Below are 24,651 nucleotides of genomic sequence, written 5' to 3' on the forward strand. Positions count from 1 at the left end.
TTTACGGTTGAAACACGAATGGGACAGAGGTACCCAAGCAAACGACTTTTGTACAGTTTCCCTCTGGTCTCAAGTATCCATTTTTTTATACAACTTAGAATGGCAAACAAGCTGACGGTCCACCTGATGGAAAGTGGTAACCGTCGCCTATAGACATGAGCAGTACCATGGACATAACAGAGTATACTGTTTCGCCTATGATACTCCCCATGCGTTGCCATTCCTGAGGACTCAGGTGTTATTTGCAATAACTTGATCTTTAAACCCTGTCGCATCTGCGGTTGAAGCTTTACTAACAGAAAATGTTAGCTGCCGTTTAGCCCCTGTAGATATAATAATATCATTTAAATCATTTAGTAATCAATAATTTAATATTGTGTCCCAAATAAAAACCGATTTCAATTGTGGCAAAATTAAATTATTTTGAATTAGGATCTATAATTTAAACTATTAAATCGATTTGAAAATAATTAAGTTTATGATAAAATCAGGTTTAGTTAAAACGTTTCCATCAATTTTTTTTTACATCACGGGGCAAACGAGCATGCGGCTCATCTGATGGTAAGTGACTACCGCCGCCCATGATCACCTACAACACCAACTGCATCGCAGGTGTGCTGCCGGCCTTTTAAAATATGCTTTTTCTTGAAGCTTATAATGTCGTATTGGTTTGGAAATACTGCTACTGGAAGTTGATTCATCAAGAGTGGTTGTGTGTGGAAGAAATTGCCATGAAATACGCATGGTGGAAGATCGCCACTCGTCCAGATGGTTGGGATGAAAATTTAGTTTATGGCGGGTTGTACGGTGGTGAAAATCAGCAGCAGGTATCAATCCGAACAATTCCTCAGAGCATTTCCCATGATAAATTCGGTAGAAGATGCAGAGAGATGTAACATCTCTACGCAGTTTCCGTGGGTCGAGTCGGACAGTAAGGTAAATCTATATATCATCCTTGCAGCTCAGCATACTGACCCGTACAACATCGAAGATTGAGTTGTTTTTACTTTATAAACCACTGGTTCTTCTGAGAAAAGAAGTGTCCTACAAACACGGGTCTTATCATAACTACAATAAAATAAAGAGTAAATAAAGAAAGCATTTATTTAAAACATAAATCACTTCATATTAGGCCATCAACGCCTGAACATATTTATTATCTTGCTGTAGCATATCTTGTTTAAGCTTGTTTATTTCTTTCAACATCTCTTCATCAGAGGAAGTGGAATTTTGTATTTGTTTACAGCTTAGCAGAAAGTTGGTAATAAGGTGCTGACCTTCTGTTGTATCTTGTGAATTCAGTGCAGTCTCTATTTCATACAGATTGGTATCCAGTTGTGTTTGCTTAGTTTCGGCATACTATAAAAACAATTTAATGAAAACTTAATATTTGGAATCAGCAGGAAATATTTTCTTTTTCAAGGACAATTCAATTCACCGTTGTATCGAGTATAGATTTATACGTACGTGCTGTGTTCTATATTGATTGACAAATTTTAATCTTTTTAGCAACAAGGAATTGTAAATATCGTTCTAAAAGCCCATCTGATGGAAAGTGATAATTTTCGTGTATAGACATGAACTACCTGTGACCTGTAATATTCTTATGCATTGCTATTTCCGAGGACTAAGATGTCATGCTTCTGTATCCTATAATCTCACCACAATATTTTCTTAAACCTGAAACATAGCCATGCAAACAGCTATTTAGCGGCAAAGAGATGAGCTCCATTATCACTCCTTTTTGTCCATGTTGTGTGCCGAGAATAGTCTTACGTGTGTGTAAATAAAAAAAAAAAAATGTACCTTAATCACAGATTCTGGTAGACCTGCAAGTTTGGCGACGTGAAGACCTAGAGAATGCGTCGCCGGGCCGGACGAGATCTTGTGCATCAGAAGCAATTGTTGGTCGACCACGAACGCTTCCGCGTGGGAATTAACAATAACGCCAGGGTGAAGATTTGGTAGTCGCGTCAGTTCATGGTAGTGTGTCGCGAACAAGCAGAAACATTGACATTTCGTCGCCAGCTCCCTAATAATATTTAATTTTTCATTAGATTAAATATTTAAGAATAACATTACAAAAATAATAATAATACCAAAATGATGTAGGAAACTCGTACACCATTTTGCTAAGACTTTATTATTATAAGAATAGGACAATTCGTGCATTAAAAAATTATAACAGATAATTCCGATTAGTATAATCCGAAATGAACGTAATTAATCGATTATTTAAAATATATATATATATATATATATATATATATATATATATATATATATATATATATATATATATATATATATATAATTTACTCACTCTGCTATAGCCCAGGCTATACCGCAGCCTTCATAAGTGGAAGTGCCCCGTCCTAATTCATCAATAAGCACTAGGGAATCTGGTGTGGCAGTCTGAAATGCATATATAATTTTATAAGAAATAGTAACGATATATTAAGTTTGAAGGGGACTTCAAAATGTATCAATATTACTAGTATTGTATTATTATATTAATACTATATCTAGGTTGTAGAATGAGCTTCCGCATTCAGTTTTCCCCTTACAATATAATACAGGGCATTTCAAAAAACTTTCCTACAAACATTTAAAAGGCTAGCAACGCACAAGCAACTCCGCTCGTGGTGTTCATGGGCGATGGTAGCCGTTTTTCATCAGGTGGACCATCTGTTCGTTTGCTTCCCTAATACAAAAAAGATGACCCATTTTCTAAGAAAAATGCTGGGCACATAGGCGACAAGGTAAAAAATCGTTAAGCCGTCCTTCGGTAAGCGATGTCAGAGGTCTTAATGTATAATGATGACCTAGAAATTTTATACACTAAAAAGACAGCCTCACACAATTAGTAGTAGTATTTTTTTTTTTAGTGGGTGATAATGTAATGTTAGGCCCACCCGCGCTATCGGTATACACCGGCGGGGCACCAGTGAAGGATGAAAGGTGAGGATGAAGTAGGTCAGTTAGTCCATTGTGACGAATTTAACAAGAATTGTTCACGGTGGTATCCAGGGGGAATCATGTGGAGATCGACCTAATAGGGTATATTGCTAGCAATGGGGCTGTCAAACTCCATTGCTAACAATCCCTTTCCCCTCAGTAGTAGTAGTATTAGTATTAGTAGTAGTAGTAAGATGTTACCCGGAGGATGGCAGCGCACTCTAGCATCTCAAGCATAAATGTGCTGTGGCCGCGATCTTCGCGATCAGTTGCGCCAGCGCGTGCAGCGATACAGCGCAAGCGCGGCAGGCGGGCTACACGCGCAGGTACTGCACAACCTGCTGCCGCCAGCAGTGCGCTTGCACCGCACGCACGCATCCACGTCGATTTGCCGCCCATATTCGCACCCGTCACTATGTGCATAATACCTGACCCTGTGAAAAAAAAAAAGTAGTATCCTGAATGGGAAAGACGAAAGAACTAAGCCGTTCAGCCTAATTTTGTTATAATAACGTTATTCATTTATGCTTTAGCAAGGTGCATCTGTCATATCTTCTGGAACTAAATAAAATATAATACTTTCAAAATTAATTTTTCAATTATGACAATTTTCTTTTTAAATGAAAACAGTATCATTAACTCTTCTGCATTGTCGGTATACGCTGACATGGTTCCCACTGGTACCACGACTGATACCACTGTATCACTGGTACCTGACTTTATTCTCAATTATTAATTCTCACTAGGTATGATAATTGAGAATAAAGTCAGGTTAGTTGGTTCATAATGACGAATTTATTGGGAGCCAACAACGACACCTCCCAGTAGGAGGAGACCTAAGTTCAGCGATGGACAATTAATGCCTGATATATTACGGTGTGGTAACAACAATAGGTGTCAAGAGAGATTGTGTGGAGATAGACCTTGGTCATATATTGCTAGCAACAACACCATTAATTGCTAGTAATGGAAACTAGCAATGTATTTTTTTAATGGGTGAAAATGAAATGGTAACTCTGCTTATGTTTGCGGTATACGCTAGCAGGGCACCAGTAAGAGATGGCAGACGAGAATGAATGCAGGCCAGTTAGCCCATCATGACAAATTCAAGAAGACTTAACCATGTTGGTTTATAGGGAGAACCGCGTGGAAACCGAGCTGATAGAGTATATTGCTAGCAATGAAGCATTAAGACCCCATTACTAACAATTCCGTTTCCCCAATATACTCGTATATTATACTTTATACGAGTATATTGGGGGAACGTATTATTACGATATATTAGGAAACTAATTGCTTAATGCAACTAAACTATTAATAGGACTTATATACAATGGAGGCGGCTTAAAAAGTCTGAGATGAAGACATTCTCGTATGATTATTAATATTAGTTATGGACAGATTAATCAAACAAGTTGTGTTAATATCTGTGTAAATTACGTGGCATTTCGCAGTGACAAAACATTTAGTAAAGTTTCAAGACCTCATGTTTTTTTGGTAGATCTACCCACACTGTCTGTTCACATGAACAGCTTCATACAAATTGTTCTGCGACTACAATTTCCGGCTGTTTTGAAGAAGAGGTTGTAATATAAACAAAAAGAACATATTAAACTTACCACGTTTGAAGACGACATCATTAGGTATAAAAGAAACGCCTTCCTGGACCTCTAGACAGGGATGCCTGACTTCCCTCAATTCTAACTCGTCAATGCTCTCAGTGATGGTCGGCCGGCAGTACGGGTAGGGCGCCGTCGTAGCAGCTACAGAGAAAGCCACGAGCACATCCAGCCGGGACAGAATATGGGACAGGCAGAACAAGCATTCTGAGTAGCTACCTATAAAGGAATAGATATTTTACTTAGTATGTATTTAAGAATGGGCCACCCCTTCCTTTCCTGTGGAAGTCGTAAGGGGCGACTAAGGAAACTTAATGGTCGAGGGATGGGCAGCAGCGTCTCTCTTAAAGGATCACCAAAGTCTAACCGCTATTGTCAATCCGTCTGCCAAAGGGGGACAATTACTGGCAAAACAGCGCGCGGGGGGGGGGGGGGGTCTCAAATGTTCAGCAGTGAACAGTTAACATGATGATGATTGTGATGTATTTAAAACACTTACGGTGTCTTAAAGAGTTGTGAAGGGTCTGAAACGTAAGACCTGCATTATTTTTAAATGATAGGACAGTTTATAAATAAATCCAAATTGTAGAATAAAAAATGCTATGTAATACTTACAACTTTAATTATAGATACAAATATGTGAAAAAAAAAATCATTTTGACAGCTCTGGGTACCTAACGCAAGCGTCAGCCCCGCTAGACACACGACATAAGAATCTATTAGAATTGACGTTTTTATTAGTGTGTACGCAATAAAAAACAAAACTTTGCTGTCTCGTTCCATCGTAAACATGCGTTAGCGATAATGTATCTATCGACAAATTTGTTTGCCACTTGTCTAGGGGTGAAATTATTGTTAAGTATTAAAAGATAACATTTCAAATTTTACCAGCAATAGCGACTATTTCCGAAACAACTTTGTCTTGTTCTTTTTCATACGTAGATTTCGCTTGAATATATTCTTCATTTATGGAGCCCAAGGCGTTTGATTTGAACTTTACGCCTCCTTTTACAGCGTCTATTATTGTGTATTTTTTATTACCTCGAAGTGACTGCTCTTCTTTTAATGTTACACTAAAAAAAAAAAAATGCATAAAATTTCACATCGAATTAGTATATCAAAGTCTTATAAAAAATGGGAATGAACACGATCATTTATGTGAACTATGATAATCCAGGAAAATTATCATAGTTAACGCTAAAAAATTCTCGTCTCTTATAAAACATGTAGCGCGAAAGTCTAAAAGTTAATATATCGATGTCATTGGCATATTACGAACTGGATTCAATAAGACACGAGTAACTGGTGCACTAATATCTATTTAAAAAAAAATTAAAATTAAATTAAAATAAAACATATGGAAACAAAAAAAAATCGTTAACATAATTGAATTAATTTGGATTTTAATTAGATTTCATTACACTGATGAAATTGAAATTGAATTATTTAATTATTAAAATCTATATAGAAATGTAAGGATCGACGCCCTCCTCGCTTCTAATTGCTGTACCCAACAGGGTCTACAATGTACTATATCAATTACTAACATCTTTTATAATAATATTGTAGAATGCAATAAATAAATTGAATTGAATTGAATTTATTGGGCTTCTCATTGCGACCTTTTATATATCCGTTATCTGGCCAAAATATACATATTGTAACTACAATATACACATATTGCTATACAGGTATATCTCCAACCCAATCAAGTATAATTACAACTTGATTGTGCTATAATACTAGATTGAAACTGCGATTAGGAATTATCATTTGACAGTTTTAGATTATTATATGTTTCGTAACTTCACTCAAAATCGCAAATGGTTTCACTCTAAAATATATTGGTTGGAAGAGATCTCTTTTAGTGATAAGACCGCCCTTACAACTTAACAAGTTGTTAAACTAATCACTGTTACTTTTTTTACAAGCGCAATAAAGAATACATATATATTATTAATAATACTCATAATAATAGTTAATAAAATTGTAAATTAACAATAATTAAAAAAGAAAAGAACTTCACTATCATAGTAAACATACCGGAAGCAAAATCCATTTTGTGGAGTACTTTCCAATTTGATGGTTTTGCCAACCGCAAGATCCAAGTCCTTGGCAGTCTTGTTTAATTCTTTCTCGGCTGAAGACTGTAGTTTATCTAACTGTTTGCTCAAGATTTGAAGTTCTTCATCAAATGATGGTTTTACTAGGAAATCACCTGTGATGAAAAAATAATACTAATATGAAAAAAAAAAAATTACATGCAGAGATAATCTACTATCCAAAAGCAAGCATTAAATTTGTAGTTTAAAAAAATAAGAAACTAAAAGTGTAATTAGCATAACTGTTGACATTTTTATGTTCTTACTAACAAACATATGGGTTATGTGCGAATTAAATTATTATTAAATGTTGCCATATGTGTTGCCAGAAATGTTTAGGAATTATTCATCTAGTATTGAGTTTCATACCTAAATGCATTTTACTGAGCAAAAACAGTGTTAATACTAAAAGCTACAATTAAATTAAAGAAGTATATTTAAAACTTGACAATTAATTAGTGTATAAATTATCAAGCTTTATATTAATAGCTAATATAAGGTTTCGCTAAAATACAATCTTAAAAAGATTAAAACTGAACGAAACATTGTTTATTCCTATAGCAATTGAAACCTAATGTGCTTACCTCTTTCCACAGCGTCCATATCAATAGTAGCTTCAATCATTTGCTGGTATTTATTAAGATCTTCATTAAGCTCTGATATTGGTTCAGATAGAGACGAGTGGACTGTTGCATTATTTGTTTCAGATAAACATTGTAGCAATGATGGCAGCCTATTTATTGCCTGTTACGAAAAATGTATATAAAAAAAAGTGTGTGAAATTATTATAGTTTAATTTATACCTTAGATTTATTTTAATTTCTTGCTTTTTAAATTAATATAATATTTACCCTAACTAAATTAATTATTGTAATTGTAATTGTAAAAATCTTTATTGTACATAACTCAGATTAAATACTGGTAAATGATTTAATTAGGTAAATGTGTTCCTTATCCCTAAGGTTGGCTGGAAGAGAATGCTTTTACTATTAAGTCCGTCTTCTACACATACATGTACTAATGAATAAATAAATAAATGTGATATGAATTGTTGAACGATGAATACTTGCAGGTATTCACACGATACTCCTGAGTATATTCGGACTTCGTACATTTTTATTAAAACTCTCATTTCATTAATTTGAAAAGCTGTTCATTTTCGATAGTTTGTAATTGATTGCACATAGCCATAATGCGACAGAAGATATTAATAATCTTTATACCTATGATTATAAATACTAATGAACATAAATACATTTTTATACAGTTTAAAATCTTTATAAAAAATATGCACATATACAATTATAATTTGTAATATTTGTACATACCTTGACTATCCCTTCTTTTTATGCACAAAACATTTTTTTAAATAAACAAAATTCTCACCTGATATATCTTGTAACAGTCATGCAAATTGGCCTTCTTCCTTGTCAGCCGCCTGGCCAGTGCTTGCAAATCTGGTATCCGCCGTAAATGGTCATCATACAATTGAAGTCTCAGCTGGGAGCTGTTCATCAACAGTTCTACGATGTCGAGCCGTTCGTTGATCAAATTTATATCACGAAGGGGCTGCCGTAACCATTGGGCTAGAAGTCTGAGTGGACAAGACATATCAGTTATTACTATTACAATTGGAATAAAAAGACGTATAGATACAGACAATCTGAAATGTACTTAAAATCTGTAGTATAATGAACAAATTGTTGTTACACATATATATTTTTTTTTAGAATTATACTATCCCAAGTCTTGTCTTTTTTTTCAAGTTATAATGATAGAAACTACGTATACTAAAGTACTTAACTCTATAAACTACCTTTATTCTATAAGAATTATAAAATGGAATGCAATGTTGTTTAATAAAATAGGTTGTTTACAATATAAGGACAGAGTCTTCAATCTTCGGTTAACCGATGGTTAATTTACACTTATTAGGCTATTATTTTATTTATTACTAGTGCCCCGGCCACGGCTTGGCACGGGTGCAATGCTGATACTCTAAGCATACATAGGGACAGACAGCGGGAAGCGACTTTGTTTTATACTATGTAGTGATTTATCTTATTTTGTATATATAACATGCATGTGGATTGCCGAGTAAAATTTGATTGTTCACATCATAATATTAAAGCTACTTATGTACCATTTACCATGTTAACATTACAAATATGGTTACCTCTTCCCGTGCTGTGTACGGCAACGGTCCAGTAGGCCGTAGAGGCTGCGCGATGGTGCATTACTAGAGTCGCCAGGCTCGGGGAATACGTTGAGGGCGGCGAGTGCCGCCGTGTCCAAGTGCAGGAAACAATCCGCTTGGATCGTGCGGATGCGAAACCTGAATATTCATATGATGAAATCAAAATAAGGTTACATTTAACATTGATCCATTAATCCGGAACAACGCATTATAGTCCAACTATTGGTCTTGCATTTATTCCATAACAAAAACATAAAGGTATTATTCCCCTATTACCACATTTACTTAATGGCTTAGTATAGATTTTCATTTGAAATTTTCTTCTCTTTCACTGATATTATCTATTTTGGTTAATATTTATAATAATAGTAAGGATTATATTCACACCAGAATCGATTACGGGGTAGATCAAAACTATTTTCAAGCATTTTTTTAAGGAATAAATACGTCTGGTTTTGATAGTTTTGCAATTCGTATTTTGCGAAGCAAAAACTCTTGTTTAATGTCTATTTCATTTATAACACTTAACAATAAACTACTCGATTATTTCTCTCATACTCTCCACTTTAGTCCTTGGTGTTATGCCTAAATTGAAACACTTTCAATGTATTGTGTACAAAATATCACTTCGTTCATATTGCAAAGCAAAACGTTGTAATTAAAAATAAAAATACCTTGCAAAGTTTGTACTGTCCGTCAATAAGCCGGTATACTTAATGGTGGCTGCTAATGAAGCCATGGCTGTTCGCTTCCTTGTCTCGGGGAACACATTTGCGTCCTGTTGCTGACTCTCTTTGAACTTAAGCAAGCGGTTTAGATCCTGAGTGAGACCCTCCACAGAGAATTCACTTTTCTTCAACTTTGTTATTGTCACATTTGCCCGGTCCATAATTTTTTTTAATGCTTTATACTGGAAATAACATAAATTATCAACTAAGTGTTTATATACGTATAACGCGTGTAATTAATTTTTAATTGGAATGGGCAGAAATAGCGTTCGACGTCGTTTATTTGCTTTAAGCTTTGTGGCAAACTACCATACAGCTCGTCTGATGGTAAACGGTCACTGTAGCCTATGGACGCCTGCGACACTAAAGGTGTCACGTGCGCGTTGCTAACTCTAAAAATACTTTAATATATCCTTTTTGAAGAACCCAATACTGTTGTGTGTGAGGATGAATTCCCTGTCAATGGTGAACAGTGCTATGATAAAAGGTGTGAGAAATTGTTTGAAATGATATGGACGTCATTTCAAACAATTCCTCAGAACACAATCCATTATACAAACAGTGAAACATACAAAGTCGCGCCTTATTAAGGGCTCGATATCGCCTGCGAGCTTGGGATCTTCAATAATTCTCATAGTCCGTCTGTGAACAGAGTTAAGAGGACCAAGCTGAATAAATGAATGTGGAGGAAGCGAAAGAGATGAATTTGAGTATTTGGCATTCCGTTGTTTATCTACCCCAATGAGAGACGAATATGTATATGTGTGCGTGTGCGAGTATGTTACAAATATCCGTTTTTATAAGTGTAATATACTAATATTACACTTACAAAAACGGTTATTTGTAATAGTAGAGACAAAATGGTTGCGAGCTCAATCCCCGCACAATGAACGCATTACATTCATTAATATGTCTATTTGTATTATTTTGGATGTTTTCTATGAGTAATAATGTACGTATTTACGAATATACCATTATTATATACACGTATTTAATAATGATTTATATTTACGACTTACGTCATCGTGATCGCTCTGTGGAACAAGACATTCCGAAGGTGCCATTTGTACCGTGATTGTCTCCAATTCAGTTAGTAAATCGTCGTCAGTAAACTCGGTCACTGACATTTCATATTCGCCAGGCGATATGCACGCAACCCCTAACAGACGACCCTGGAATTCAAAAAGAGATGGTTATATCGTTTATCAAATAAATTTTATTTTTTATGTCGTTTATTTAACTGTATGTTCATGTCTATAGGTGATGATTACAAATTTGTTCATCCTTTCGAAAGACATATTTTTTTTTAAATATATAACTTCTTGCTTTGGAGGTCATATAAAAACAATAAATAAATATAATAAAAAAAAAAAACTTTAATAGTGATATTTTGAGTATTGAGTGTATGCTATAAATAACAAAAAGAATCATTACAATCGATTCAGTATTGGCGAAGATATTACATGACATCGAATCTTTCTTTAAGCCACATTTTTTTTAATTAAAATAACTGAATAAACAATGCAAACAATTTCATAAAAATGTCTTATTGACTTTTACTGTGTATAAGTTTGTTTGTCTACGGCATCATAGCTACCGATCAAAGAATAAGTGTGTGACACGCAATTGAGTGAATGAATGAACATGATTTGTTATGGTATGTTGTTAGACACAGCATTCTGTATTTCATAGCATAATAAAGATGGAATACGGTATAGACTAAAATACAATGATAGAATTTAATACATTTTAATTAGGTATTACATCTTATCTTATCTTATATTCGCATATGGGGTCAGCTAAGCCGTTGCACGTCGACCCATCGGGATCTTTTGTGCCTCCCCCTGCCTATATACTAACAGCAACAAATAATTTTTGACATAATAAAGTACATTTAGCGTACAGTTAGAACAAAATTAGAATAAATACAAAACTATTGTATCGAACTACATTTCAGTTTTTGCATTTCTACTTAAATTCCGAACTGTTATGAGGATTTTAAATAACCAACAACATAAGTTCCCCAACTTTTACCGGATGGATCAGTATATAAAGTTATTGTGTGTTAAGTTAGAATATAACCTATTCTTGTGCGAAATTTCATTCAAATTCGTTTAGTAGTTTTTATATCAAGCGGAAATAAACATCTATCCATCTTTACAAATTTTAGCATTTATATTAGTACTAGGATAATCTGTTCATTGCTGTGTAGTCCCGGCATAGAATAGGTCACCCTTTCCTTTCACGCAGGTGTCGTAGGAGGCAACTAAGGGAACTTATTGATCTAGGCATGGGCAGCAGCGCCTCTCTTAAAACATAACCAAAACCTAACTGCGGTTTTCAAGCCGCCTGCCAAGCATAGCAACTTCTGGTAAAACTCCCTAATGATGAGAGGCTTATGTTTAGCAGTGGCCAGTTAACGGCTGATATGATGATGATGATGAATCTGTTCATCGTGGTGTAATGTTTAAAATTTTCACAAACATCTACCATATGCAAAACTAATGATATTTATTAATAATATGGTGATGTCTAAGCGATAATACAACATTGTGACAAGGTTTTATTATTATTATCTTCAAAGCAAGTTACTTTTGCTAACTATGTACTTGTTTATACATATCATACACAACTATTTATATTTTTTATATTGTAGGATGTATTTTTTTTCCTTATACTAAAATTTAAAAACTTTGTAAAAATATTTAAATTTTTCTTTTCTGATGGCGTGATAGATTGAACATGTCTCATCTATTAAAATCTGATTTTGTATATTTTTTATTTGTTTAGGATAGAGAAGGACATCAAGCTATTTTTTATAACGGTCACACGAACGTAGTCGCGGATGAATACTTGTATCATGTAATTAACTTAATAAGTTATTTAAAATTATGCAGTCTTATGATTTGTATTGTTTAATTATTTTCTTCTTTGGTAGAAGTTTTTAGATCGCTAAAAACGACTACAAAAAAAATAGTGCAGAGGAAATCGCGAACAACTGTTAATTATATTATAAAACGTGACTACCACTTAGCCAGTTAGAGTTGGATTAATTGACACGTGAAGTGCAAATTATGATTATGTATGTAAGAATCTAGTTTCTACGTCTTTAATCGTATTATTTTACAGAACATACAAAATAAATAAATACCTAATTTACATATTAATAGAATATCTGACTGTTAATTTACTGAAGGTATATTATTAGCAACGGAGTCCAGGATGTAGTAAAGAATTTTTTTTTTACTTTTTATATCTGGGCAATTCTGACTTAAAAAAGCAAACGTGTTTTATAAATATATAAGATTTCGGTTTAGTACACTATTTACAACTTATCCTATATACCAGAAATTCACAAAATTTTACAGTTCACAGTGCCCTTACAGGTTCAACAAATCTATTGTAACGGTTGTGTACTTTCTAAGAAATTCATACAAAACACTGCGATTTGGTAATAAATTTTAAATATATATGTACCTTTGATACAGGGTCTATCTTAATATTTACAGCCATTAAACATGGCGTATTTTCTTCAGAACTTCCCAATCCGTCTCCGAGCACTTCCTCTAATTGTGTGAGACAACCAGGTGACCCTTTATACTTGAGGACCCAGTCACAGCTCTTCACGGATCCTTCTGCTACGTAAATTTCTACTCTGTACCGCCTCACCTGTGACAAAACATATTTTAAGTATAAAGCAGCCATACAATTAACAGCTTATAATTACCAAACTACTTGCTGTCGATGTAAAATGAGAAATGGGACGTTGCTATCTCATTCTATCACATGGACTAAGCTAGCAATAATGATTCCATCGATGGATTCATTTTATCACTCTTCTAGGGGGCTGATACTCACGAGTCATTAGCTAAGTTCGATTTTTTTAAAGGTCACCGAAAAATCAAACCTTACTGAGTTAACATCGACAATAATTTTAAATTATTCATAATTAACATCAGGCGCTAGTTAACAACAGAACTTGTGAGAATCGAATTCCTCCTATCCACAATTCGATGGGGGAAATATCTATTCTTGACGCAATACTAATTATCCTTTTAATTTTTTTTTAGTTTATTTATTTTATTGTAAAATGTACTAACATTAAGCTGAGATTATGTTACTAACAAATTAGGCCCTTGTAACCTATAATAATATAGATTATTATAATAAATTATATATTTATTTAAGAAATTGTTTCCCTCTCGCAGTCAATTGATCTAGACAAACTAGTGCGAATTAGCTATCATATCTGTATTATATATTAAGTACTATAATATATACTATACCGTCACTTACGGAAATGCTAGCTACAAATAAATACGAGTATAAGGACAGCAGTACTATTTGTATTATACTAGTAATAAAATATTAATTAATAATAAAACACGGTTTGAGATAATATTTTAAGGTCAACACACTACAGTTAATTGATGTTGATATATAAGATTATAATAATAAGATTGTTCGTCAGAAAATTATTTGTAAATACATTTTTATAATATAACACAGAGATAAATCCATCATTCTTATTTACCTATCACCTTCTTCCAAGTATTCAAGAAATCAAATTACCTTGAATACTTGGAAATAATGGTAACTGTGTAACAGTGTATTCATCTCTGTATTTTATTATTTGTGAAGTCAGAATACATTTTCATTTAGTGCAGTAAACTATAAAAAAAAAAAAAAAACAGTTAACAATTTATCCTTTTACCTCCCAATGTCCAAAAACTTACGAAGAAAGCTAAAAAGATTTTTATATAGTAAAAATCTATTTCACCAGATGTTAATGAAAATTTTATCAATTTTTATAAAAAAATAGATTAATTAATTGGATATTTATCCATTTGATCCATTAATCTATTTGAATAAATAAAGAATTTGTTACTTTGTTTTCTTAGTAAAAGTACGATATTGTACAATGTGTTTAAACAAAGGTACAATATATTTTTTAAGTAAGACTGAAATACTACAAAATTCAACAGGGATTATGTTTCTAATATGTTTGATTAATAAAGTTTATAATATGTTTGATTCTCAATAGAAATTATTTAAAAATCGAATCATACATTAAAAAATAATAAAATTCAAATAAGAATTTCGCGTCATGGATAAAGTTAGTACGATAACAATAATAATAAAATAAATATGTAAACACATCAACAGCTGTCTATAATAACTTATTGATTGAACTTATGATTTAAATTGTATGGATAATATTAAAAGTTTACAGATAAGTATTTATTTACATATTTAAATTTTATTTTCAATATGCTCCACATTGGAGTTATTTAAGAAAAAAACATATATATGAGTGGTTTTAACACGTGCAATGAAAGACAAAACAAGATTTTTGAATTATTGTCTATCCGTATCACGCAAAAAGTACTGCACGAAATTTAATGTGGTTTTCACACACGTGTTCCTGAAGGTCAAACTTAAAATCTAGTGTATATACATATATATACACAAACGGTAAGAGTCTAAAAACACTCAGGTACTTTGAATATTATCTCACCAATAACAATTTCTTGATAAGTATTTCAAAATTTCCTTTTGACAGTACTAAGTAATCGAGCCGATTAGGTTCGATGCCCATTTTCTTAATGTTTGAAATTGAGTTGAAGACTTCCTTTGCAGCTGTGGTCGCGTCCACGCCATGAACGCTGTAGTAATCATTTCGATCAAAAATTCTTACAGTGGTTGGTGGTTTCTGAAACATAAAATGTAGATGTTCAATGACATCAATAACTTTGTGCTATAAAATATTTGAAGGATGTTGAATTTATATAATATAAATTCAATATATTTTATAAATTTAATAAAAATTTGTGAGGGTTATATTACAAATAGAAAAATCAGTTTTATTTTGCACAAGACATGGAATATGACATAGATATAACTGTGATTTATACAAGCACTATAGACATTAATATCAAGATAAACATAATTACTGTGTCATTAAATGGTTAGTTGGACATGGACACTAAACATTCACAAATACTGCAAACAGTATTAGAAAATATACTTCCTATTTGCAATATTGGCCTCTTTACTCATTAAATTAAAAAGGTAATAAATGATTCTGCTATATACAGTAAATAGGGCGACCATTTAGCTCAAGTAAATGATAACCGATGGGGAAGCAAGGTCTTCGAGTGAGGATCATGTATAGCGAAGTATAGCGTGGCACCTCAATCTCGATCATATGGAATAACGCCCTCAAGTGTTGCAGGGAGCCGATGGTTCATTGCTAATCTTAAAGTTACTAATAGAAGAATTACTTTAGCATTAGGGTATTTTTAAAACCCTATTAGACTCTTTACACCTCTATGATAAACAGGCGATATAGGGATAATTTTAAAAGAGTATTAAAATTTTCCTATAAAAAATGAAAAGCTAAAAAATACAAATAATATTACATATTCCGAGAATCGCTCTATATACTAATATCAGTACTTTTTCTTGTATACTTGGAATGTGTTCTAGATTTTATAATAAGAGCAATGTCAAGATTATTTATATCATTATTTTTTTATCTTTCTTATTATTGTTTATTAAATAAATAATAGTAATTACTGGAATACTTAACGTGTTGAGAATAAAATAAATTTTCATGTATGACAATTATGATATGGAAGTAATCAATTGTAATACAAATAGATTTATTTAAATCGATTACCTCTTAGCGCTTTGTTGGCTCGGCTTTTTACCGTAAGATTGGACATACATTGAGTATTTTGTATAAAACAGGATATCTATGTAGACTATTTATTATCCTGGTTAATTAATATAATCCGGACACGGGAACGAAGTTGTACAAAAATAAATATTGAGACTCTCCACCTTCTTATACAGTCAAAATACGTTTTACTTATTAGTACGATATGAAATATTAATATAGGTACATTTCGTTACTTTTAACACTAGTGATATTAGAGATAGTAAATTTATATATTGTTGCTTGGCGTATTAACGGCCCAATCTATCGTCATGAAATATGGTACACAGGTAGAATATGGGATGAAGAAAATTATAGTCTATTTTTAAGTCCGGTCTGGATACATTCCAATCATGCGGACGTAGTTGCGGGTAAAAAGTAGTATGTAATATGGAATTTATCTAATAAAGTGTATATAAAGTTCATCACAAGAGTTATACTTAGGCAATGCTTTTAAATGTAATTATTTACAAAGGACTCCACAAAATCCACACTATAAATCCCACGCAATTGCACTTTGCAAATAAGTACGAAATATGACATAAGTCGCAGAAGGAATGAAGTCATATTACTGAATCATACCGAAATAAAAAACTTGACCAAACAGACAGTGACTAATTATTAGTGTCCTGGCTCTTCAAGGATTTTGTGGTTTTTAATTTATACGTAATTTAAATCACCACTGTATTTTGCGCGTCCATACTTCTCAGAATACAATATCACTCATGACCTGGCATGAGGTTATCTTACTTGAGATAGAAAATTAAAGCACAATAAATTGGCGTACCTCGATCAGGCAATGTCAGTGCTTGTTTGTGCGCAACGATCGTGGTGTGACTATTCAAGAATTATATATATTTAACATACACTGTCGAGGTGCGTATATTTTGTGTGTCGATAAAATTAATATACACATTAAATCTATGAATTAATTAGGAAATAACTTCTTTTATAATCGAAATGTAATATTGCTGCAATTTTTTTTTTGTGAACTTTTTCATCTATTTTAAGTCCTATTGTTCTATAGATTTTTATATTTTTAACAACAATCTTTACTATTATTATAAATGTGAAAGTGACTTTGTGTGTTTGTTACCTTTAACGCGTTAACAGTTCAACCAATCGTCATGAAATTTGATATACACATACTATTTGGGATGGATACTGTTTATCCCTTTAAAAATTCTTAGTGACATAAAAGTTGCAGGCAAAAACTTTAATCATACATTTACGTTCTGATTATTCTGTGATTGCGTAGTGAAACTAAGTAGGTATGCTAATAATTAATTCCTAATATCTATACCTACTTGATACTAAAATTTTATTCTTAAAAAAATAAACTAATATTTAGAGATAACGGTTTTTGAGTTATTCTTACCTCAATTTTAATTATAGTAAATTACTAGAAATAATAATATTAAAAAAATATATATAATTTTTATATATTTAAATTTCAGACCGGAATTGCATTCAAGATGAGGAGCTTAATCCTCATAGCAGTAGTGATAACATTAACTACCGCTAGACCTGAATTATATAAAGAAAAAGAGGATTTTCAATACTCAAGGAGCTCTTCAGACGAGGGTACAAAGTCCGGATATTATGATGCTCAAAGAGGAAATATGGGAGGAAATTACGAACGTGCTCATAATATGGATAAACTAGCACAGCATCAGATGAGCGGTCTCGTCCGACAAGTTGAAGGAGAACTTGGCGATGGATCGAGAACAAGAACCGGAAGTGTCTTTTCTGCAGCAAATAGTAGAGGTATTTATGGATCCGGAAATTTTGACCTCAGCAACCTACAAGGTCGTAATTTTCAAGAAAGTGCATCTTTTGATGACAACCAATCGCAAACTTCTGCGTACAGAGAACACTTGTCCAACTCTAATAGGTACAGTAATAGTTACAGACATGGAAGTTCCCAACAATTACGGCAAGACATGCAAAGCAGTCATACGGAAAATGCACATAATGCATATGAACGGCATGAATCCGATGTGCACGGTCATTCATCTGGTTACAGCAGAAATTTGGAAAGCTCAAATAAAGCACATGAACAACGTGAATCTGATGCATACAGTCACTCATCTGATTTTAGCAACAGTCACTTGGAAAATGCTAACAATGCATATGAGCAAAGTGAATCTGATGCATATGGCCATTCATCCGGCTATAGATATTATCCACGAAATAGATTAATAAATACAACGCCTATGAAAATCATGATCAGACCTGGAACCAAGGTAATTTTACCAGTTGCATCAGAAACATATGACGCTGGTCATAGTGCATCTTCTTATCATAACAGTGATTCAAGAAGTGAAGCTGAAGTATTAACAAATGGTAACGAACAAACAAATCATCGTTACCCTAACAATAATAAACATTACGAATCATCATATAGTTATCATAAGGAATGGGAAAAACATAATAGCAATCCAGAAAGTGTCACGGATTTTCCTACAGAGAGTCAGCGCTTGCAAGCAGCTCAGAGAAGTGACGACGAATATTACGCAAGTGGATCAAATTCTCACAATTCGAATGCTTATAAGTATGGTTCAAATGTGGAATCGGCTAAATCTAGTGAATCGAGGCATCAATCTGACTATAACTCTCAATATCAACAAAGCTCATCGTCTAACTCCAAGGCTAACGCATACACACATAGTGGAGCTAATTCTGTTGTTGATGCTGACCTTCTCAGAAAACTCGATACAAACTCGAGACCCAAAAGTTATCAATCATCTTATTCATACCATAAATCGTGGGAAAGACAGGGCGATCCTTATGTCATCATACCTACTTCTAATAGTGGAACCAGTGCTCAGACATCACAAAGACTAAGTGCTGCATCTAATCCTCATGGAAGTTATTCATCACATCAATACGGTTCTCATTATAAACAAGCTCATCAAAGTTATACTAGTGGCAGCACAATGGATTGCGACTGTGATGAAGACGAGCATAGTCGCGTAGCTCGTTCATACAACTCAAACCCAGAAGAATTTAACGCTTATCAACGACAACAAAATGATGACGAAGATCAGAAACAACAGTATCAATCTCAATGGAATGAGTTACAAAATCTTGGGCAACAGACACAAAATAATTGGAAACATATGGAAGATTTTGGTCAACAATCTCAAAATATCTGGGACCACACTGAGAACCTTGGATTACAATCTCAGAATAGATGGGATAAAATAGAAGACCTAGGCCAGCAAACTCAAAATAAATGGGAAAATATTGAGGAACTTGGACAACAAGCTCAGAGTAAATGGGATAAAATAGAAGATGTTGGACAACAATCTCAAAATAGTTGGGATAAACTTGAAGATCTCGGACAGCAAACTCAAAATCAATGGGGCAAAACAGACAGTCAATTTAGCCAAGGATACCAATTTGATAATTTTGAACAAAGAGAGCAATATCACCAAAGTAAGTAGGATTCTTACTTTTATAGAAATAGAGCGTATGGACTTATAACTAGTTACATAAAATTTTACATTCTATATTGATGTTTAATATATCGAGTCTTTATTAGTAAATACAGACACAATACATTTTGCTTTATATAGAGTATACACATAATTATACCAAAGATATAAATAATAAGTTAAGTAACGTTTTGTACATTTTTTTATATATTACAAAATTATTTTTCTTACAATAGGCAATGTTGATCAACAACAAGATATATGGGGTATGTTGGAGAATGCTGGTCAACATAAACAGAAAGATACAGATAATTTTGGTCAACAAATTCAAAATCAATGGCATAATATAGGAAAATCTGAAAATGAAAATCAAAATAAAGACAATATAGAAATTAGAAATAAATCAAAAAATAACCATGAACAATTTCCCGCTGATATTTCGGAATCTAATTTGAGTCAACATGAAGAAAATAATAAACATAGTTCACATATAAGCATATGGGATAAATTAAATAATTTTGAAAGTTTTTATAATGTTAATAAAATACCAGAAAAAGCGGCGAGTAATACGGAAGAAGGAAATATTCAAAGTTTCGAAAAAGATACATATATTAAACCGGTATGGGAATTAGTTCAAGACAATTCATACAAAGTTTCAAAAAATTACGACCTAGATAATAGCAGTGAAAACAACGCCATCAACAATTCTAGTTTAAACCAAGACACGTCACACACAGTTAATTTTTGGAACAAATTAGAAACACTAAGCCCAAAAGAAAATAATAATAACAAATCTAAATCGGCCATAAATAGTCAATTGGTGCGAAACGATGATAAAAAAGAACGATCTAATACTTCTTCTAATATCAATACAAGCACTACTATGAAAACAAACCATGATATTGTAATAGAACATAAAGATGTAGGCCGTGGCGATATAGCATCAGAAGATTTAATTGTTAAAGAAACATCCGAAAATATAGAAAACAACAATCATAAAAAATATTATGAAGATAAACAATATCCAGAAGAAATTGAAACTCTAAGTGAGTTTAATGAATTAAGATCAAATAAAACTAAAAATAATTTCACTCAAAACATTTATGTTGAAAATGACAGCGACTCTAATGAAACATTAAATAACAGTAATAATGTGATATTAGAAGGAGGACCCGTACAAGTAGAAAATTTACAAACGAATAACAATAAAAAATTAGTACACACCAACATTGAAAAAAAAATTGTAGATTTAAAAAATGAAAACGAGGAATTCAATCATAAAAATAATGGAGAAAAAGATAAAAATTTTGCTCAGAATACATTTGTAAATCAAATTAAATACACAGAAGGAGAAAAGAAAGATACCAATAAACAGAACACAGATCATCAATCTGATATTGCATTGCAAAATGAGAATCAACACAGTAACAAACTATTTAACATACAACAAAGTCAAGATTTAAATGAAGAAAATGGAAAAAGTAATATGGAACAGATAAGTACTTTTGATCAAAATCATGACATAAATGATGTAAATAATGGGCAAAAATTTGATTTTGGTCAACAAAGTGATAACTTTAATCAACAAAATATGGAACAAGTACCTGACTTCAGCCAGCAAAATGAACAAAATATAGAACAACAATTTGACTTTGGTCAACATAGTGAGAACTTTCATCAACAAAATGTTGAACAGTTTGATATTGGGCAACAAAATGAGAACTATCAAGAAAACATGAATCTATTTTCTAATTTTGGGCAACATAACGAAAACTTAAATGAACAAAATAATGCACAGCAATTTGATTTTGGACAACAAAGTGAAAACTTCAATCAAAAAAATATGGAACAATTACCTGATTTTAGTCAGCAAAATGTTGAACAATTTGACTTTGGACAGCAAAATATAGAACAACAATTTGATATTGGTCAGCAAAATGTAGAACAACAATTTGATATTGGTCAGCAAAATGTAGAACAATTCGACATTGGAAAACAAAAGGAGCATTCTAATCAACAAAATATTGAAACATTGTCTAGTTTTGGTCAGCAAAGTGAGCAAAATATGGCACAAATATTCGACTTTGAACACCAGAATGAGAAGTTAAACCAACAACATGTAGAACAATTTCATGTTGGACAACAAAGTGAGAATTTTAATCAACCAATAAATGGGTATGTAGTCAAAGATGATCAGTTTTTTAATCAACAAGGTAGAAACTCTGATTACAGTCAAAGAGATAAGTCTCAAGAAACTATAAAACAAGATGAAAAACCTGCTCAAAGTTCTGAGATTAACAATCCAAAATATTACTCTTTGGATACATTTATTAAACAAGATATTGAAAAACAAACACTAACAGAAAATCAAGCAAATAAGATAACTTCAACTGTACTTCCAATTACAGAAAAGCCAGGTTTTTGGGCTTCAGTAGGAAATAAATTTACTGGAGCTAAAGATAAAGTTGTATCATGGTTCAAAAGAAGTTAGTTCTAAAACATATATACATTATAAGTCACAATAAATTAATTAGGTACAATATTTAAATAATCACTGTAAATATTATTTTTATACATATTATAGTACCATAGAAATTTCTTTAAAAAGTTTCAATTAAAATAAAAATCATCTAGTAATATATGGATATTTAATTTAAATGTCTTTCAAAGTTTATACAATATTTATTGAATTATTTATATTAAATTATTATCTATATATAACTATAAAAGAACATTTATAAAATATAGATGTGTAGCTCAATGAAAATAAGATTACTGGTTATTTTCTTTCATTTACATTATTTTGCGGCTTTGCCCACATGCATTAGAAAAGAAAAAAATTGTGTTAATGGAAGACATGAACAGATGAAGGTGATTTGACACGTTTACGGTCCCTCGCCACACCATGTATGGATGGAGATATTGTGTATAGTAACATGACTTATATTTGATTACTATAACTTATAGTTGTTAGTATTCATATAACACCTCCACCAACACATGAAATGGTGAAGATCCAAAAATGTAACATATTACCTTCATTCATTCATGTCTTATTTGTGTACCAAGTTCTATTGAAATCTATTCAGGTACTTGAATATTAGTGAACAATAATACAAAAGTTCAAAAACTTTTACTTTTATATTACTAGCAGTCAAATTACAATTTAAAAAATTAATCAGTTTTATAATACAATAGTTACTTACATCTGGCAATGTTAGGTAGTACTTAATGAATGCTTGTTGTTGAATTGAATCTGAAAAGTATAAATAAGGTTTTGAAATGTGTATTTAATACATATTATAAAAGTAGTAACAAATTATATTATCTAGTCATATTTCTTGAAAAATTGTGAATTGCTTGAAACAAATAAATGTTACTGTTAAACTTACTATTAAAACTTTGTTACTAATAAAACAAATGTATAATTTTATGTACTTACATTGAAAATACAATTTTTATGATATTAAAAACACTCTTTTATTTAAAATTACCCACTCTCAAATTTTTACTATATCTATAAATATTATTCTGTGGTTTATAAAAAGTCCCATACTGCCTGGTTATAAATTTCAGAGATGTTAAGTAAAGATTATATAGTTTTTAAATAAAGATACACATCAAAACCAGCTTTGAAACATTTAAGACATGTTTCTCTTAAAATAGGCACTGAAAGATAGATGCAGTTTGATTATATTGCTCAGCAATCTTTTAAAGGCCACTTTTGGGTTTTTCTCTTTACTTTTCTACATTATTGTAGTCTAAATGAGACATTGTAAGTCTTTACATTTTTTTTTTATTATAATACAGCCCATATCAATAAAGATGTAGTTTTCTAGAGGTGCAAAAATTTATAAAATTATTTAACAATTTTTTTTAGTTTATATATTACAAACAAAAATCTTTCTTCTTCATAGTATTAAATAATATAAAAGTTTAATTTATGAAATGTGTGTTATATATGTTTTCGTTTATCATCACCAAACTGATTCACTAATTAAATTGATAGACACTTGTTGAATAGAATAATCAAAATATACATTTGAAATGAAAGTCTATACACAGTCATATTTATAAATATGGGGGCTTTTGATCAATAAGAACTTAAAAACTAATAGTGAATCATATATTAGTGTTTTGGCACAAAGTTTTGTATAGGCCAAGCACAAAGTTCTTTTTTCAAACAGTGCCTATTGATATATTGACATTTTTTTGTTTCATCTATACACCTATTACCAAGCTGTAAGCAGCAACTATATTATATGCAAATCTATCTTTTAAAATGTTAACCAACTGATTAAGGACCGTAAGGGTACCCACTGACCACAATACTAAATATTCTAATCAATTTTATATACTTTTTTTTTTATTATAGCAATTTAAGTATATAACTATACTTATAAAATACAGAATAATTTGAAAGTGAAGAGTTAAAAGATCTAAATATTATTAGCTACGCATTCAAACATAAATTGTAATTAGTCTTCTTCATTTTTTATAAGTAATTAAATATTTAAAGTTTAAAATAATCGCGTTATATACTCACCTAAATTCAAAGCGTGGATGGGTTGGAGTGTAGACATTTCGGATAGCTTAAACTGGATGAAATGAACAGATACCTATTAAGTTATTAACTTAACAGATACAATAAGTTAAGTAGTTTTTGTCAATTTTTTGTTATGAGTGATAAAAAATTCTTCATTTAAAGAAATGAGTAGGAGTTATACAAAATTAGAGAGACTATATAGGAAATAAATATGCAATACAAAAAAAATAATACTTTTAAACATTTCAAACAATCAATCATTCAATCATCTGTCTCAGGTATGTCATTCTATGTCAATTTCTTTCTTTTTTTTTCTTTACTGCCTTGGATGGAAGTTAGT

The 24,651-nt window shown here is 31.8% G+C and overlaps 2 protein-coding genes across 2 annotated transcripts; one reads left to right on the forward strand and one right to left on the reverse strand.

The window, feature by feature from the left end:
* Window positions 1-1,086: 1,086 nt before the first annotated feature.
* On the reverse strand, window positions 1,087-24,570 carry LOC113509572 (DNA mismatch repair protein Msh2). The gene is made up of 16 exons (XM_026892910.3): window positions 24,312-24,570; window positions 22,972-23,021; window positions 15,123-15,317; window positions 13,082-13,273; window positions 10,624-10,776; window positions 9,551-9,786; window positions 8,856-9,014; window positions 8,066-8,273; window positions 7,264-7,423; window positions 6,621-6,795; window positions 5,466-5,650; window positions 4,578-4,796; window positions 3,160-3,392; window positions 2,324-2,415; window positions 1,807-2,032; window positions 1,087-1,359 (listed from the first exon to the last, which is right to left on the reverse strand). The coding sequence occupies exons 1-16, from the start codon at window positions 24,346-24,348 to the stop codon at window positions 1,129-1,131; spliced, it is 2,751 nt and encodes a 916-aa protein (XP_026748711.2). The 5' UTR covers window positions 24,349-24,570; the 3' UTR covers window positions 1,087-1,128.
* Window positions 17,041-22,404, forward strand: LOC113509570 (uncharacterized protein DDB_G0283357-like). The gene is made up of 3 exons (XM_026892908.3): window positions 17,041-17,201; window positions 17,783-19,766; window positions 20,002-22,404. The coding sequence occupies exons 2-3, from the start codon at window positions 17,801-17,803 to the stop codon at window positions 22,254-22,256; spliced, it is 4,221 nt and encodes a 1,406-aa protein (XP_026748709.2). The 5' UTR covers window positions 17,041-17,201; window positions 17,783-17,800; the 3' UTR covers window positions 22,257-22,404.
* Window positions 24,571-24,651: the final 81 nt, after the last annotated feature.

Source organism: Galleria mellonella, unplaced genomic scaffold (assembly GCF_026898425.1).
Source record: "Galleria mellonella isolate WM207_F2 unplaced genomic scaffold, CSIRO_AGI_GalMel_v1 utg57, whole genome shotgun sequence".
Taxonomy (NCBI): domain Eukaryota; kingdom Metazoa; phylum Arthropoda; class Insecta; order Lepidoptera; family Pyralidae; genus Galleria; species Galleria mellonella.